Here is an 18,618-nt window from a genome sequence, read left to right as displayed (position 1 = left end):
GCGCTCAGTGGCCATTCTCAATCCATCAAGATGAGAAGGCACTGTAGTATCCCCTGAGCTCCCAGGTGCTTCGGCACAGCCACCGAGATCCCCTGAGCCACCCTCTGTCTCTCGAACAGCATGGTGTAAACACGGAGGCTGAGGCCGGCTCGCCTATGAGGAGAGAAATGCACCCGTGTCCCCTAGGGAAGAGCTAGGATCTGCAACCTTACTCTAGGCACTGCGTCCTCAGCCGAAGAAAGTGGACAAGATGGCCCTGGGACTCCTGTCCATGACACCTCAACGCCTCTTGGCCTGGGCCACTAAAAATACCCTCTACTCATTGCCAGGGAAAGATAATACCCCCTGGGGGGTAAGGGGAGGGATGCAGAGAGAATGCAGGGGTAGCCAGGGAGCGGTTGGGAACAGCAGGGATCCAGTCCTATATACAGTGACTAGAGTCAGTTGCTCTACACAACTCTGCCCAAGTGCTGGACCAACAGTACTCCTGTGCAAAGCCCCCACCAGGAGGCCTGGGAAACTAAAAGCAACAGCCTCTTGCTCAGCTCTGCCATCAGGGTCAAGGTACACTTTTAGATTCAAAGCTGATGACACCAGCGGGCCATTCCAGTATAACATGGGCTTTGCACTTTACTGAGAACTAATGAAACCTTGGTGGATCTGCCTCCCTCAACCCGCCAGAGCTTTCACCCATCAGAAAACGTTCCCTTGAGTGTCATTTAGTAGAGCTGAGGAAGTCCACCAACAGACCAAAATAACCAGCAAGTATCCCTCAAAGCATGGGGTTAGAACCCCTACATCTAGGTTTCTAAAAACTATGAATGATGGGGTCCACCCAGCTCCATGGAGGACCCTCAGTCTGTGTGGTTTGCTCAGACCTCAGGCTCTGCAGACCCAATGGTGCACCCATGGCTTGGCCCTACTGGGATGCCACACGGCCCATGCTCGATGCTCTGTGGCTGCACGAAGCAGGGCTACTGGAGGCTTAATGGGTGTATCATGAGCACATAGTTCCAGAGTGGTCCCTCCCCCCAAGCACCCCAGCAAGTTAGGAAACAGAAGAACATACCACAGAAATCATCTACAAGAGGCCAGACACAAGGCTCTGTCACAGATGTGTGCTAGACACAAATGTGACTTTCCTGGGCGCAGCCTGTCACTTCCCGAGCCCGGCTCTTCCTCATCTACTTCCCCGAGTTTCACTGTCAAATTTCAGAACTCTTTGGGCAGTGGTGTCTGTAGGGTCAGCCAGAGAACACTGGGGTCTGGGTCCTGACTCCACCACACACCAGCTCAGACACTGCAGGAGAACGGCATTAACTCTAGGATTGTCTCTGCACAACAGAGAGATGGGGGTGGGGGGGGGCTTCAGAGAGGAGCCCTGAGCCTTTGCCGAGGGCCAGCCTACAGCAGGATGTGTCACAGCATGGGAACTTGTTCAAAACTCCTGGGCATTTCTGGGTACAGGACTCTACACCTCTCTCAACTCAGTCTGCTTGGCTGAGACACACTGGCCCCCTCCCCTTTCCCTTAGACTATGGAATAATCCAGGTTTCCCCTTCACCTCCCATTTACACCCTGGGTGTGCTCTCTCTCTCTCTCTCTCTCTCTCTCTCTCTCTCTCTCTCTCTCTCTCTCTCTCTGTCTCTCTCAGAATTAACTGACAGGTGACCAGGTCTATGAGTCGGGCTGGGGTGACTGGCAGTCTATCCCAGGTCCCAGGTGAGCCTCAGCACTGCTTCCTCAAAGCTCCCGAGCACAAACCGCCAGGGCAGGACCCGGCCTAGCCTTCAGCTCACCCCTTTACCCATGTTCACACGCCGGCCTTAGATCCTACTACACATTCCCACCATTGTTCAGATGCTCAGGGCTCCATCCCCCACACCCTCACCCTCAGGGGTCTTCCCATACCTTCCTACCTCAAGGTCTGCATCACGGTCCCTGCCCACCTCTCCTCCCCATCAGCAGGGTCTTCTCTGTTCAGGCTCAGGGTTGGTCACTGAGTCTCTACCCTGACTCTTACAGGCAGAGCCGGGTCAGCCCTTCCAATGTCTGTTGGTAAGGTCTTCGATGGTATTTGTAGGTTTGAAATAATGCTTTCAACTTTTTTTCTTTCTGGTGAGTAGTTCATGCTGATCTTGTCCGCACATTCTAGCTATTCCCGGCCCTCCTCCACAAGGAGCAGGAAGGGAGCTCCTCTGGACAGCCCTTGCTGCCACTGTCAGTCAGGATGGCCGGGGTCCTAGGCAGAGTTCTAGATCCTTGTGCCCTGGGCTGTGTTTGACAGCTTCTGGTTTGTGTTCTTGATGAGGGATCATGAAATTGCTGAGAAGATACAGGAGATGAAAACACGCCACAGTGCCTTAAGAAGTGGTGTTTTAGCCTCCCTCTGCCTCAGGGTTGCAGGGTTCGGGCGGGCACAGAGAGGTGGGGAGGCTTGCTGGCCCCCTATCTCTGAGGCAAGGGAGACCAGGGCGACAGGCACTCTTGCTTCCCTCCCCCCTCTACTTAGGAAACAGTCTGCTGGGTTCTCCCAAGCTCTGTCCCAGGGGCTGAGTTGCTTTGATCTTGTTCTTGCTTTCTGGGTTCCAGAAAGTCCTATGCCTGGGGCTCAGACTTGGCCTGGTAGTGGGAGGCACTGACACTGACTGAGCCTGTTTTGTGCCAGGAATGTCCTGGGTCTGCTCTTGAGGGGTCACCCTACCATGTCAGATGAAGGGAAGACAGCCAGAGGCTGGAGAACCAAGGGACATACCAAGGCTGGACCCAGAGAGGCCCTGAGATTAGGACCACAGTAACCAAGGGACCAGCCAGGCAGTGGCTCACTCACTAGGGAGACCCAAGAGGATTGCTGGTGTCTTTAGACCTCACATTGGTATGACATTCATGACTTCTGAGTCAAGTGACCAAAATATCTAACAACGACAACTTACTGAAGGAGACTTACTTTGTCCGTCACAGCGGGGAAGGCACAATAGAGTTCATGGCCTGGTAAGCTTGTGGTAGATGCATCTGACATGGAGGACACAGGGCCTGGGCTGTGCTTCCAAAAACCCACCCTAATAACCCATTTCTGCCAGCTAGGTTCCGGTCTCTTAAAGGTCACAGCTGGGGAAACAGTGTTGACAACACGAGCTCATGGGAGACACTTTCAATCAAACTTTGGCATGGACGCTGATGGATTTTGGAGGTGGGGTTATTGGGAGGCAATCAGGATTAGACGATAGCATTGGAGTAGGACTGGTGACATGGCTGGTGGGGCTTTGTAAAGTGGAAGGAGACCTGCACTGACATACCCTTGCTTGCCTTGTGGGACCACGGTACGATGCAGCCCTTTCACTACGTGAGGTGCCGTGCGCTTGGACTCTGCAGCCTCCAGCACTCTGAGTCAAATAAACTTTCACTATTGCTACTTTTTTTTTTAATTTCTTTTCAAAGACAGAACGAGGATAATTTTATTGGGATTTGAAAGACAAAACCACAAGGGAAGTGAACTGGAGAGCTCAGCAGGAGAGAGATGGAGAAAGGGAGAAAAGATGTCTTCTCTGAGGTAGGGGTGCAGCAAGCAGGTGTGTGGACGAGGGGGGAGAAGGGGAGAGAGAGGGAGAAAGGAAGACTATGTCCCCTTGTCAGGGCAAATGGGCTCAGAGTGTCAGCCAATGTTTGGAGAGAGGAGACAGAAGGAGAGAGAAATAATTAAAATTTTGGGAGTTAGAATTCAGAAAGTGGGTATGTTTGTGAGTGAATTGTCAGAAGACTGCCAACTCTGTTCTTTGTAAATTACCTAGTTCCAGGTATCCTGTTATTAGCAACTGAAAACAGACCAAGATCTGTGGCCTTCATCAGTGTGTTGGGTGACGGATCAGAACTGCTCAGCGAGACCACAGTGAAGAAAACCATCCTAGCCATGGCTGGACTGCAGGTGAGAAGTAAGGGGTGATCTCCACCCTTTCTTCATGTTCTCCCTTTTCCTAATCCTACGGGGCTGAACCTAGCCAACTTGCAGGTTCCTGCATGCTGGAAAGAGAGGAGGCTGGCTGCGGATATGGCGGGAGTTCAAGAGAGGCATGCTATCAAACTGGATAAGACAGTCACAAACCCACGGAGCTACCTACCCATGTCTCTGGGAGCTAAACACACACCATTTGGCAGAGCAGGGGGAGGTCTGCTAAGACCCCATCCAGCAAGGGATGTCTTGGTGCAGGACACACTCAGGGTGGCCAGCATACTCTGAGCATGGGCCCCTGAGCTCACCAGCTTGTGGTGGAGGATGCAGAGGCCTGGAAGCTGCTCAGAGCAGAGCTCAGGCCGAAGGGAAAACCGTGAGCCAACTCATAGAGAACGGATGGAGACCAGGAGAGTTCCCACCTGATTCAGGCATGCGTTCTCCCTTGCTTGTTTTGCACCCTTGGCACCGGATGAGCCAGAAGAGCTCACCCCAGTGACACTTAGGACCTGACTCTAGACAGATCCACTCTAAAGACAAGCCACGCCCAGTACCGTATCTCTTGGGACCTTGGACCTCCTCCTGGACACCTGGTGAGACTCATAACCGCAGAAGTGAGGGTTTCTGGCACTGGCTGGAGCCTGGCAGGATCACATAGGGGGTGTTTGCTACCCAGTCCTGGCAGAACAAGATTCTTCACTAGCTGGGAGGCCAGGGTGTGTCTCCTTGCCACTCTATGCCTCAGTTTCCCCTGTAGGTCAATAAGCCTATCCCAAAGAGTTATTGCTAGGGCTGGGATGTGAGGTCAGGCCGACAGTACAGTTCCAGTGAGGACTCTTCCCCTCATCACACCCAGAGCCCCGGCCGGCTTCCCACCTCCCCCTGTAAACACAGGGTATGAACAGCAGTGTTTCTGTCTGGGACTTTCCCAGGTCAGGCCAACTGGAGTCCTGAGAATTTATTGTAGACAGTGATACTCCTCCCACACCCGTTCCTGAGAGATGACAGCAGTCCTGTGACTTTGACATACCACAAGAGTATCTAGAAATGTCAGTGATGCCTCACCAGTGGCCTTCCCAAAGGGCAGTCATTGTGCCCTTGGGGTACTGGTTTCCTCCAGCTTGGACAGCCACAGTGTGAACCGGGCTCAAGTAAGTGCCAAGCATGTGGTCTACCCCACTCCAAGGCTGCCCTGGTTGGCCTTGGAAAAAAAAAGTAAATCTCTGTCCTCTGGGGCAGTAGATGGCTGGCTATTGGGTGGTCAAGACTCTTGTAAGTTTAGAGTGTTCATTCTTACAAGGTGAGACTAGGTGCACTGTAAGACTAGTAGAGGCTTTTCCTTCCCATTTGCCAGTTGCCATGAGTATCCACAAACACAAGGCAAGGACGCCTCCCTCCGGGCCCTTCCCGGAAACTGCCACATCAACATAGCACCTGCCATTTCCTCCTAATCATTTGAGGTGAATGAAAAAATGAAAAGGCAAAGAATCCAGCCCAAGAGTAGGGCATTGGCCAGCCGCAGGACTCTCGGCTCTCTGGTTCCACAGCACACATGGCCTGAGTGTCACGACTCCCTGTATCCTGTGGGTCACTCACTGCCTTTATATGCCCGTCCCTCCTCCAGGCTCCATATCCACCTTCCTAAGATTTCGGACTCTAGAAACGTATGAAGAGGGCTTCAAGTTTTTCCACAATACCCCTCTCTCGGCCCATTGCCTGGCTCAGCACCTTGATCCTGACTGACACCCACAAGACATTTGTTGAATGATGTAGCAAAGAGGCAAAAACGGTGAATCCATTTCAGAAGGGAATCTCTGCCAGGCTACTTTCTAGACAGGGTCCTGCTACAGCCCAGCGCTTTAAGTACCACCAAGGCTGGTGTAGACATGGACAGCTTCCCATGGGGAGGCCGCAGGCTGGACCTGACCAATGGGACCTCCAGAGTCAAGTATACTTGGAGGACTCCACACTGGAAAAGCCCAACGCCAGGGCCCCCGGGGGTTGCACGCCGACACAGAAGTATGAAGCAGTTGGGTGGATGGGACCTTTCACACACACAGGTCCCCAAACCCTGCAATCCTGGGCCGGGGTGTCGCTTCAAGCGCAGAGTAGAAGCTTATTCTTGGCACTGAAGAGAGTTGGGGGTTGGAGTTTTTGAGGGGGAGGAGAAATTGCAAAGAAAGAAGAAACCCAGAAGCGACAGATAGTGGGACAGCTGTGGACTGAACTTGGTGTTCCTGCTCATGTGGATGTATTAATTTCCATAAATGCTAATGGCCCATCTCTCCAACAGCTATTACTTATGTCATCTCCCCTTGGATGTGGTTCAACACAGGGCGGACGAATGGAATGGAGCAAGAGGCAACCCCCACTGGTGGGGCCCTCTTCCAAACGGGCAGCTCAAGTCTGGTGTCTGATGTGGTGGCCCTCATACCTTCCGAGTCCAGACCACCTGCATTTAAGACCGGTCCCTTTCATACCAGTAAGCCAAGAAAGTTACCAACCCCAAAAAACGCTGACTCACAAAGTGTGACTGAACAGTAAGCGAGGGTGGGTCAGAGGGGGATGGCAGCCCGTGGGCAGGCAGCAAAGGGTGCCAGAAGGCATCCTGAAGGAGACCCCAGGACGAGTGCCAGGAGAAGCAAGCAGGGTGTGCCAGACGGGAGGGAGGGAGGGCAGGTGGGCAGGTACACCTTGCTGCAGATACTGCAGCAGGCAAGCAGTGCAGCATTTGGGCTCCGCATCCTGCAGCAGCAGCAGAAGCAGCAGCAATAGCAGCAGGTAGGGAGGTGGGGATGCGCAAGTGCCAGGGCCCGGGCATGCGGGAGAAACTGAGGGTAGGGGTAGAAGTCTAGAAACAGAGGGGACGAGGTGCAACGCAAAATAGAGAGAGCACTGCGGTGGCACAGTAGCGGTCGTGGTGGTGGCGGTGGTGGCGGCGGCGCCGGCGGGGATCGAAGGGGCTGGGAGCAGAATGGGTGGGAAGTTGGGGTCACGACGAAAGGGACACCCGGCAGGCTGCAAGGACGAAGAATGAGTCCAGAGGAGCAACAAGGAGAGGGATGGAGAAGGCAGCTACTAGGAGTGCGCAGAGGCCGGGAGGGAGAGGAGGAGAAGCAGGGAGGCAAGGGCGAGGTGTGGGGATGCGGGGCGGGAGGGGGCAGAGCCGGGGGTGAAGTTTGTGGTTGGGGTCCGGGATGTCGGCTGAAAGGTGGGGCAGGATGACAGGGAAGCAGAGAGGGTGGGGTGGGGGCAGGGAGACTGTGGAGAAGGAGATGGGGAGGCTGGAGAGGAGGTGAGAACCGCGGCGGGGGCAGGGATGCAGGGCTGGGGAAGAGGACATGGAGAGGGACCGCGGTACCCGCGACAGCGCGGCCTCGCAGGTGCCCGCCGGGGTCTCCCGGCTGCACTCACCTGGGGGCCTCCAGCTCCGGATCCCGCGCCCCGCTCCGGATCTTCCTTCCCGCCCTGCCCTTGCGACTTCAGCGGCCCCGAATCCCGCTCGCTCCCGCAGGTTCCGCCCGCAGCATCTTTACCTCGTGGGACGCCCGCGGCCACGCCCCTAGCAGCCAATCATTGGCTGTGACCCACGCCAGTCACCGTCTCATTGGCGGAGGCCCTCGAAGCCCATGCAAATCATGCCGCTCCCGCCGACGCGCCGATTGGCTGGCGCGTGCGGAGTCCGGGTCCTCGGACTCGGGTTCTCATTGGCCCGCGCGGCCTTGACGGAGAGAGTGACCCGAGGCGGGGCCGGTGCCGAGTGCGCGGAGTCCCGCGGGTCAGGCTCCTCGCGTGGGTGGCTGCGGACAGGGCGACCCCCTTGGCCGGCGCCGAACCCACCAGACCTCGGGTTCCGCTGCGCACCGGCCGCCGGATCGCGGGATCCGCGGTGCGGGACGTCTTGGGCGCGTGGATCCGGTGCCCGTCTCCTAGGTAACACGCCAGCGGTGGACCGCACCAAGTGCGGGGGAGGTGTGCGTGTTTTGGAAGCGCGGGTGGCAGCAGAGCCTGGAGAGACCTCAGGGTCCCGGGTGGGAATGTGCATATTGCGTCTCGCTGACGACCCGGTGTTTGCAAGGCACGGCACGGAGCACGGGGCCGGGCCCAGGTCGCGCGGTGTCACCCTCCCCCCCTGCGTCGCCATTGGTGCATCCCGGTTGCCTTCCGAAGTTGGGCGTCGGGGGTCTCCTTCGGTTTGTCCTCCGCTTTCTGACCGGGTTCCCGCCGCAGTCTCGGTGCCGAAACGGATGCGGCGTGCTCGCCAGAGCCTCGAAGATGCCCACGGGCTGGTGTGCGCGCTTCTTTCCCAGCCCTAATACGGGTAGCTCGGCCAGGTTCATGCGGCCCTCTATGCACTGGGAGGCCCCTGGGGCGCAGGGTCTTCTCCCTTTCTTCATTGCTTGGAATTGCAACCTACACTGATGTCCTAGTTCCTGGTGTGCCCAGACTTGCCTTGGTGCGGGGAGACGTACTAGCGATTGGAAATTTGCACTGAAGCCAGCTTTGCGGGTTTACGGAATGGGCAAACTCTCCCTGTCCCAACCCTGGTTTCCTTTTTGTGGCTCAGCCATGCAGCTTCCACGGGCCATAATTCTGCCTTGTGTCCCCCGCTCCCCGCCCCACAACTGCCCTAGCGCTGTCTGGTTCTTGAGTTTGTACTCAGGGATCTTCGAGACTGTTTACTTTAGTCCCGTAGCAGAGGGTGAATGAGGGCATGCATGCCTTAATCAAACTTACAGGTAACCCCCCGCCCCCATGGGGGTAACTCTCAGGTCTTCATTTCTGAGGAGCAGACTTCCCCCAGTCTGGCACCACTATTTGTGGAATTTCAGAATTTCAGCCTCTGGTTTCCTCCCTTGTCACCACCTATATATGAGTCTTGGTCGTGATCTATGCTGTGGGGTGCACCCACTTGTCCCGTGTTTCTCCCTCACTACAGTTAAATATTGTTGGAGACGATTTGTCTCTTTGCCTCTGGAATACACCAGGTGTCTGTCAAACATTTATTGACTGGAAGACCCTAAGACCCCCCCCCCCCCAAGCTGTCATCTTGTAGATTGGAAGCAGGAAGAGAGGGTGAAGACCTTGGCTGAAGTTAAGGAGAAAAAAACTGGCCCTCATCTTTGGACATCTCCGCCCGGAGGGCTCTCAACTACCACCTTCTGGACATCTTGTCCCCCTTGGCTTCCTGAGCGGGAGGAGGAGAGTGGTATGGGTGTGAGTTAGTCCCTATTAGCTGTGAACTCAGCTGTCTGAGCCCGTCTCCTCCTGTATAGGGTGGGCTGTGATGACACTGCCTTCCAGTTGTTGGAGCAGTACATCGGGAGTGTTGTGCCTGACTGAGCTCGGGCTTCAGTAGGAGCTGTCCTGTCTTCTCCTTCATGTCCTTCGTAGAGAGCCCAGGGTCCCTTTCCTTGGGTTGAAAGCATGGAGCGGCCCAGTTTTCTTTCTAATGTTTATTCTTCTTGGTGGCCCTTGTGATCCTTCCTCCAAACCTTTCTGTTACTGGAGTTTGTAGGGTATGAGCCTGGCTCTGGCAACCCCAGGGTGTGATCTTTGCCACCTGTCCCCAGTACACTGGTTAAAGAGACAAATAACCGTGAAAAGAGGAGAAAGGAGATTTATTCAGTTTGGCCACATTGGGAGGAGGAACACATAAATGGTTCTGAACCAGGATTTTTTTTTTTTTTTAATTTTGACCCACCAACCAGCTCCCAAATTATGACATGGAGACTTCTTATTAAGTATGAATGCTTGGCCTAGCTTAGACTCGTTTCTGGCTACCTCTTTTTTAACTTGAATTACCCTGTTTCTTTTCATCTACATTTTGCCTCAGGGTTTTTTACCTTTCTTTCTGTATGCTCTGTTCTGTGTCTGTCTGGTGGCTGGCTGGCTTCTGGCCCCAGGCCTGTCCCTCTTGCCCTTATTTCTCTTCTTTTGAGTGTAGATTTCTCCTTTTACTTAATTCTCTCTGCCTTTCAGCCCCACCTATCCCTCTCCTGCCTAGCTATTGGCCGTTAAGCTTTTTTCTTTTCTCTTTTAGACCAATCAGGTCTAATAAATAGGCAGGGGACCTGTAACAAATGCAACACATTTTACATAATTAAACAAATGCAGCACCAACAAATATGACTCATCTTTCCATCATTAACAAAGGCAGCAGGAACAAACGTAACACATCTCCATAAAGTAATAGCATAAAATAATAGTCCCTCAGGGTGTAAACAAATGTAACACTTTTTTGCCTAGTTAATATTCCACAACAGGGGCTGGCCAGTACCCCCAAGTCCATCTTAGGAATACTAGCATGAAGTTTAGGCACAAACAAGGCGGGAGGTATGCATAACTAAGTAGTCCTGGTCAGGGCGTGGTCACTGACCCATTCCTGTGTCTGCTCCAGTGTCTCCTGCTGGGTGGTCTGACCGGTCGGAACTGAGTGAAGCCTTCCCAAGTTCCTCCTTTCTCTGGCACAAGGCTTTGACCTTCCTTCCTCCCAGCATGGGGATTCCCGGGGAGATTTTACTTCTTTGGGGTTATAAAGTGTCTCTTTAGAACACTTTCTCTGCCATAGAGGTTATATTTCTTTCAGTACTGACAGAGTCTTTCCAAGGACTGGTGCTGACTCAGGGAGCTCACAGTCTCCCAGGACTGCACTGACCACACAGCCCTGGATAATGTTTCTAGAGAGGGCTGCAGGGAGGCGGGCCTTCAGATCTCCAGTGCCAACCTGACAGGCAGTTGGGAGAGCGAGGGGCAGGCAGACCCTGGAAGGTTAGGCTGGTGCTCGAGTGCTTTTCAAGGCTGGGAGCGGTGAGGACACTGGCCCCCCACACTGCCACAGGGGCAGGGGCAGTGTAGGGACTTGGGTCAGGAGGACCCTCCTCCCCACTAATGCTGTCAGATAAGGATTCTCAATGAGTCCACGCCCATTTGATCTGGAGAGCAGTGCACAGCAGCATCTCTCCAGGAAAAAGACCAGCCTGGCTTCCCTCCACTGCAGCATCACTCGGCTTTGTGACTTTTCTCCAGTTCTCCTGTGGAATGACTGCCAAGGCCATGGGAAGGGCCTTCTGCCAGGAGCTGCCCAGGGAACAGTCACCACAAGATAGGCCTCAAGGGCTGTGACCAGCAGAAACACAGGGACTGTGCAAGCCTGGGGCTGGACCCAGAGCCATCCAGGAGCCCTCACTTCCAGTAGGAGGTAGCATTGGAGCGAGTGTTGGCCATTCCTCTTTCACCAGTAGGCAACTCTAGGAGCTGCTGTCCCATGGCTGCTGTCATCGGATGCCACAGACTCAGTGTCTGGGACCAACACACACTGACTCTTTTCCAGTTTTGACCATCAGTCATGCAAGATCTGTCTCATTGAGCTGAGATCAGGGTGTGGGCAGGGCAGTTCCTCTGGGGGCCCCTGCTGAGAATGTCATTTTCAACTCCTGGAAGCACCTGCTTTTCTTTCCTCCAGAGACCTTGGCCTTGCTGCGGTCCCCTCTTCTTTCTAAGCCTTCCTAGCTGTCTCTCACAGGGACCCGTGTGTGCTCCAGGCTGTCCGGGTGTTCCAGCACAATCTCCTGTGCTAAATCCTGTTTGCCATGAAGAGTCACATGTTCCCAGGCTCCAGGATTAGGGGAAGAATGTTGGAGACCATTATTCAGCTTGCCAGGGAATCTGACTCAGGAAGGGGCAGGAGCTTCCAGGAGCCCGTGTTGGCCTGTGTCACTTACCCCAGTGGCCATGGGGGCACTGCTTCCTAGCTGCTGTCTTCAGCCACCCCCACCTTGGTTCTTTTAGTCTGCCTGCTTCTGCACCAGGATTTCCCTGTAGTATCTGTCTCCTGGGATTCTGGGCTGGGTAGTCTTGGGTGGCTTCAGGCTGTAAAGAAGTGCCAGTCCAGATGGAGTCTCCCAGGGGAAACTTTGCCTATGCCGCTGTGTGGGAATCTCTTGTTTCCCTTTGAACAACTACTACAGGCCTCTGGTTGAGTTGGAGGCAGCCCGTCTCATGCAGGGAATTGGGTCCCTTTTACAAAGAACAGGGAAGGCACGGCATCCTGGTAGCTTGCCACATCCGCATGGACACAGAGCCACATGGGTGTCTTTGGACCACCGAGGGGGTGCCTGGTTTGTAAGTGTGTTCCAGGGTGACTAGGGTGTAGCCAGGGACCCTGAGGTGTGTGTGTGTGGGGGGGGGGGCGTCCAGCTAACAGTCTTGCCCTTTGGTCTTCCTTCATTCACTCTGAGCTTAGAGGGGTGACCCCTTAGAATGGCTCTTCACTTTGGCCTTTAGAAGAAATTCCCAAGGACCCCGTCAGACTTTATCGGACACACGATTTCTGTCTGCCCATGTCCACCATATGAGAAGTCAGAACCCAGAAGCACCAAGAAACACTAGTTAATTTAAAAAATGGCAGCAGTAAACCCGATCACACAATAACACCCAGAAAAGCTTTGTCACTGATGAGCACGGTGACTTTGGGCTTGTGCCAGTGTTTTCATCGGCTCAGCAGGAGACCGTTTGCTCTGGGCTTTTGTGCCTCCCTCATCCTGCTGTCTTGGTTGAAGCCTTCCTAGGAAATCGAACCCCACTGGGTTCGAGGAGGGTCCTGTGATGGGTGTGCCCTCCCCTCCCCTCCCCTCCCTGGCAGGAGTTGTTTTTGTTTTGAGACAGGTTCTCTTTGTACAGCTCTGGCTAGCCTGGACGAGCTGTGTAGACCAGGCAGGCCTAGAACTTGCGCTGATTCTCCTGCCGTCTCTCAGTTGCTGGTATTACAGGTGTGTCACCAAGCCTGGCTGACATGATGCTGGAGAACGGAACACAGGGCGTTGTGCCCAGTAGGCAAGGACTGTATGGACGGTTTCTCACAGATTGTTTTATAGTGGGGTCCCTGTCCACCAACCGACTTCTTACCCACGAGCTTTTGCCTCTGGATCTTTCATTCTCACGGGATTTTGAACTGTTATGGTCACTGGTTACTGATCTCTTGGAATGAGCTGGCACTCTGAGTTTCATAGCTCTTCCACATATCTACACATGTAAACACATACTCCCTGAGGATGGCACCCGTCTTGTCCCTGTCGTGCTCACAGGGGTAGTCTGGAAGTATGATGCAGTCAGGTTGGCAGTGGAGGACACAGATGTAAGTCTTTTTTTTTTGTTGTTTGTTTGAAAACTGAGTTTTGCTTATCTTCCTCAAAGCGACAGGTTCACTTTGTTCCTTTGAGAAAGTGTCAGCCGAAGCTGAGGCCACCTAGCAGTCAACTCTTCATTGAAGTGGTGTTAATGGAAAAGCAGGCTGAGCAGGCAGCAGCCACAGCAGGCTTTCCCCTGGGATGCCAAGCGGCCTGTGGCTTGCAGCAGACACGCGGGATGCACTCTACTCTGTTTTTCATCACCGGCTTACTGTGTGTACCCAGCAGTCCAGATGTAGTGAAATTAATAGCTTCCCCACTACTGCCAAGGACCTTTTCCCGTCTGGTGGAGCTGGTGTTTTCACCCTGTGGTGACAAACATGACAGGGAGCCTCAGAGCTTTCAGGGTTGCCACTGTGGCCCGGGCTCCACCAGTGCAGATGTCACCAGGGTGGAAACACCAAGAGCTGTGGAGGTGTTAGGGGCCGGCGACTCTTAGAGGCCATACCTACCTCTCCTCTCATACTTGCCCCCCCACCCCCCGAGAATTGGCCTCTGTTCACACCATCTGTCGCCGAAGAGACAGCAAGGGAAGGTGGTGACCCTGTCGGGCTGCACAGGCTTAGGTGACACCTGGTGGGTGAGGTCATACAAAGCTAGCAATGCTGGCTCTGGCAATGAGAGACCTTGCCACGTAGACCAGCCCTTCTTGGTGTCTGGCCTCAGGGTTCTAGTGATAACATTTGGGCTCACTGGCTCTGCCTCCTGCTCCTTCCATCCTGTCCTTCATTCCCATGTATGACTCAAGGTAACTGCTCCCATTGCCTTTGGCGGTGTCTGTCCCCAAGCCCTTGTTTCCTTCCGTGCAGAACCAGCAGAGATGGAGATTGGCACCTCACTGGCTCCCATTAACTCATGCTCCCTGAATGTTTTAGGGCTCAGGCTTAATCTGCCACTCACTCCTGGTGTCCTCAGATAGTGCTTAATCCATACAGCTGTTCAGAGTAGCCCGGCGTGCCCCCTGCTTTAACCGGCCACCGAGCCCGGGGCATTTGTGTCTGCTTGGCATGTTTCCTTGGTAGCATTGGTTCAGGTCAGCAATGCAGCTGCTGCATTGGGGTTTGCAGGACTGGGCTGCCACGTGTGGAGTTTGGGGGTGAAGGCTCCTCCAGTGGTCTTCCGAGTCAGGTGAGCACTGGGTTGTAATTGTTGCCTTCTTTTCACTACAGATGGTGCGGGGAGTCCTGGAGGCCCAAGTGAGGCTGGATGGGCAGCATGGATGGCTGGCACAGAATCTTCACCCAAAACACAATTGTCCCTCCTCACCCACTGAGGGCACGCCAGCTTGGGAAGGAGTCCACAGCATTCCAGTGTGTCCTGAAGTGGCTCGATGGGCCACTAATTAAGCAGGTAATGAGATTTTCCGTTGATTTTCAGATGCTGCTGTCTGAGATGAGGCTTCCAGTTAACACTGATTCTCACCCATCTCCTTGGGTCTCACTGCTGTGCCCATTGCCTTGGACTTGGCGGTACTCAAACGACACAGAACGTGGGAATTGGCCACTTGGTCAGTCCCTGGGGCCTTGAGTGAGCATTTCTACCCACAGTGCTACAGTGTAGACTCCCGGGTAGTCCGACTTCTGGGCTGTTTCTGAGTCAAGGTGTAGGAAGATGCCTTGTATGTATGTGGTCCTGTGTGGTCCTCCTTCGGTTTACGATTGGCAGAATGCTACTCTGGGAAGCCTTTGTGCTCAGATGCCCCCAGCCATTTGAACCCTAAGGCCTGTGTTCCCATCTCTGCACGCATCTGTGCCCCTTTCAGTTTCCAGGGAGCCCATGTGAGCTAATGCGACTGTGCAGCCACTCAAGGGCATTCATGTGGTCTGTGTCCTTCTGAAACACTTGGCCTGCAGGGATGTCCAAGAAGGAGCCAACCCTGCTGGTGAATGTGTGATGTTGCTTTGGTTGGCAAGCCTATTGCCTGCTACCAATGTGATAGGATTCACTCATTCGATTGCTAGCTGTTAGCAGTGGCCAGTTCCAAGCCCGTCCTGTGTTTGCTACGGGGGTGGGGTGGGTATCATGGTGTTTGCTGTGCTGTAGCTGTACTCTTAGCACACTATCCACCCTGATTCACTCGCCCTCAGCCCTGTGAGGGGGCTCCAGCATCACCCTCATTTCATAGAAGCCGAGCAGATCCTGCAAGAGGGAAGCCAGCTGCTTGGAGCTACTTATTTCCCATTGGCCCTGGACTGCTCCCTATCAGGGCTGGCTCTGGCTGCCCTATGTGAAAATTTACACCCTTTTATTTCCTAGATGGTTCATGAAGGAGAGCCCTCCCCTCCCTGCTTCTTGGTTTGAGAAAACTAATTTACAGAGTTTGAAATGTGTAAGAAACACAAAGAAAGTGAATTATCAACAATGCCCTGTCTCAGATGCCACCAGGAGTGTCTGGCTTCTGTATGACACTTCATAAAGTCTAAGCAATACAGTAAATATAGCTGTATGTATTTTCATTTTTATGTGTGTGTGTCTGTATGAGTTTATGTGCCCCATTTGTGTGCAGGTGCCTGTGGAGGCCAGCAGAGGGCATCAGGTCCCCTGGAATTGGAGTTATGGGCAGTTGGGAGCCACCAGATATGGGTGCTCGGCCTCTGTAAGAGCACTAAGTGCTCTTAATCACTGAGCCATCGCTCTGCTCCTATTATTATTATTATTGTTATTATTATTGTTATTATTCCTATTATTATTTTGATTTATCAAGACAAGGTTTCTCTGTGTAGCTTTGGCTGTCCTGGATCTCACTCTGCAGACCAGGCTAGCCTTGAACTCATAGAAATTTGCTTGCCTGTGCCTCCTGAGTTCTGGGATTAAAATGTGCACTACTGCCTGGCTGGCTATTATTATTATTATTATTATTATTATTATTACTGAGACAGGGTCTCATTCTGTAGCCCAGAATGGCCTCAAACTCCTTATCTCTTGCCTCAGGTTCTTGACTGTTGAGACACAAGCACATGCTATCACACCTGGCTCATTTTCCTCCTTTAAATGTTAATGGATACTCCTGCTCACCCCAGCTACTCCTGCTCACCCCTGCTACTCCTGCTCACCCTGGCTACTCCTGCTCACCCTGGCTATTCCTGCTCACCCTGGCTACTCCTGCTCACCCTAGCTACTCCTGCTCACCCCTGCTACTCCTGCTCACCCTGGCTACCCCTGCTCACCCCAGCTACTCCTGCTCACCCTGGCTCCTACTCACCTTGGCTCCTGCTCAGCCCTCTGAGGTCCCACAGGCTCCATGGTGTAGACAATAACTAGGATTTTGCTGAGTTCAGGAGATGGTGACCACTGAAAAGGCTTCTTAAAAAGCTGCTGAGGGAGTGGGCAGGCCTTGACATGGAGGTCTGTGCTGGACCCCAGGGAGGCCTAGAGTCACAGGGAAGGCCTGGACAGGCTGAGCAGCTGGGGACTGCCAGCCTCTGTAACTGTAGTGATTCCCTGTAGAAAACTGTCCAGTTTTCTTGTCCTGGGATGGGGAGGTTCTGTGTGAGGGTCGAGGAAAGCACTGGGGGGTGGTCATGTTTCAGTTCTGGTAGGTTTGCCCGTCAGAGCCAAGGTGGTGGCCATCTCTGAGAATTGGCCTCTGTGGGAGGGCATGGAGCATCTCTAGTCAGGGATTGTTCAGTTGCCAGAGGTCCAAGGACACATAAAATGAGAAAATATAGTAATTTAGGGAGAAGTTGAGCACCCCTTTCCAGTCCCTGAGAATCCCAGCTCTCTTGCCCCAGGGACTGGTGTTGTACTGCAGCCTCTGCTGGCTCCCTGTCTCCAGGTTCCCAGGTCTCCACAGATGCTGTCTTCCGGGAATCCCTTCCCTGATGGGCCTGGTAGGTATTTCCTTTATGGAAAGCCTTAGGCTTTTTCTTCCTTTGTTCCTCTTTTGTCCTTGGTGCCTAGAACTGCACCCAACAGCCTGGAAACAGACTGGCTGCCAGCAGCCCCGGGTCTGTGTCTGACTGACATGGCCTGGCCTCTGGTGTCCCTAGTGCCTCAGGGGTGTCTGAAGTCCATGCCATCTGAGGGTATTTCAGTGCTCCGATTGGCCTGAGCAGGCTGAGCACCATGGTTTGTCCCTCCACCGAGACCAGTTGCTGTGGAGACAGGCCAAGGCCAAAAGGAAATTGAGCTGCTAGTAGCTGACTATGGGGTAGCACTGGTGGCCCAGAGTCCCCCCACCCAGGGTTCCCACAGTGGCACTGGCGTGGCCCAGAGTCTCTCCACCCAGGGTTCCCACGGTGGCACTGGGGTGGCTCTTCAGGACTTCTTTTCTGGTGTCTCCTAGGGAATCCTAGACATGTTGTCAGAGCTTGAATGCCACCTGCGAGTGTCTCTCTTCGATGTTACCTACAAACACTTCTTCGGGAGGACATGGAAAACCGTGACGAAGTCCAGCAATCAACTGTCCAGGCAGCCGCCCAGGATCATCTTCAATGAGGTGGGTTCTGGGGGCCGTGGGCAGGGTACAAGTGTGCTGGGTTCTGTCATGGGCAGCCTCTCAGAGGGACCTCACTCGGCACACACATCTCAGATCCTAGGCAGGGCCTGGAGCAGCAGGCCCGCTGTTGTGAAGCTTGTCTTTGCGGTGCGATACTGTTTATAGTCTCTTAAAGCCAGCCAGGTAGATGTGCTTACTACGATGTTTGCAGGAGTGTGGGGGTCCCACCAGGGAGCCTCTGGGATCTTGGAACAGTGAAGTCACTGATCTCAACAGATGGTGTGTTGTCTTTCATCACCGTGACAAAAATACACGGGGAACAATGGCAGCATAAGGCTGCGTTTTGGAGTTTTCAGTTCATAGACCTTGGCTATGCTGTTTCTGGTCCTGTCACCACAGATCGTCGTGGCCGGGTTGTGTGGCCACCCCTGCCCTCTCATGGCAAAAGGGAGTGGAGAGAGAATGCCTAGCCTCGTGCGCTTACTCTCCCTGTCTTTGTGTCTGGACTTTTAGTCTATGGGAGAGCATCACCTACATCTCGAGTGGGTCATCTCTCTGTGGTTCAGAGGTTCTCAACCTTTCTAATGCCTTGGCCATTTAATACAGTTCCCCATGTTGCGGTGACCCCAGCCATGAAATTATTCTTGTTGCTATTTCATAACTGTAATTTTGCTACTGTTATGAATCTCAGTGTAAACACCTGTGTTTTCCCAGTGGTCTTAGGTGACCCCTGTGAAAGGGTCGTTTGGCCCCCAATCGGGTGGCGACGCCCAGGTTGAGAACTGCTGCTGTAGTTAGCCCTGTCCGGGGTGCCCTCACAGACCTATCCTGAGGTGAGCTTTGCCAGTCTAGTGCTTCTCATTTTACTCAAGATGACAGTCAAGAGTGACTTGCCCGCATGGAAGGTGGACTCAGATTGGTGCTGCTGACCTCAGACTTGGCGGTCGCATGGCACCAGTTGGTTCTATGTTCCCCAGGGAGGAGGATGCGCCCAGCAAGGCAGGACAGAATGAGGGCGAGGGGAGCTGGGGGCTGGTGTAGTGGTG

At 53.8% G+C, this 18,618-nt stretch overlaps 2 protein-coding genes across 14 annotated transcripts in view; one reads left to right on the top strand and one right to left on the bottom strand.

The window, feature by feature from the left end:
• Kcnab2 (potassium voltage-gated channel subfamily A regulatory beta subunit 2) overlaps positions 1–7,510 on the bottom strand; it is an 86,928-nt gene extending 79,418 nt beyond the window's left edge. Inside the window, exon 1 of the mRNA XM_027398398.2 lies at positions 7,361–7,510. The gene's annotated coding sequence lies outside the window, so the exon portion shown is untranslated. The remainder of the gene's footprint in view (positions 1–7,360) is intronic.
• Positions 7,511–7,666: 156 nt separating this feature from the next.
• Positions 7,667–18,618, top strand: part of LOC100772374 (nephrocystin-4) — a 91,361-nt gene continuing 80,409 nt past the window's right edge. For 5 of the 13 annotated variants that reach the window (XR_004768086.1, XM_035439358.1, XM_035439359.1 and 2 more), the window contains exons 1-3: positions 7,667–7,879; positions 14,304–14,484; positions 17,420–17,572. Coding sequence is in view for 12 of the 13 variants with exons in the window: in XM_035439358.1 (XP_035295249.1) it covers positions 14,341–14,484; positions 17,420–17,572 (297 nt within the window). In the remaining variant the exon portion in view is untranslated. Of the gene's footprint in view, positions 7,880–8,142; positions 8,268–14,303; positions 14,485–17,419; positions 17,573–18,618 lie in introns of those variants that run through there. The other 8 variants (XM_027398392.2, XM_035439355.1, XM_027398391.2 and 5 more) reach the window with 4 other exon arrangements.

The sequence above is a fragment of the Cricetulus griseus genome, chromosome 2 (assembly GCF_003668045.3).
Source record: "Cricetulus griseus strain 17A/GY chromosome 2, alternate assembly CriGri-PICRH-1.0, whole genome shotgun sequence".
NCBI classification, from domain to species: domain Eukaryota; kingdom Metazoa; phylum Chordata; class Mammalia; order Rodentia; family Cricetidae; genus Cricetulus; species Cricetulus griseus.
This window is presented reverse-complemented; position numbering and strand designations above follow the sequence as displayed.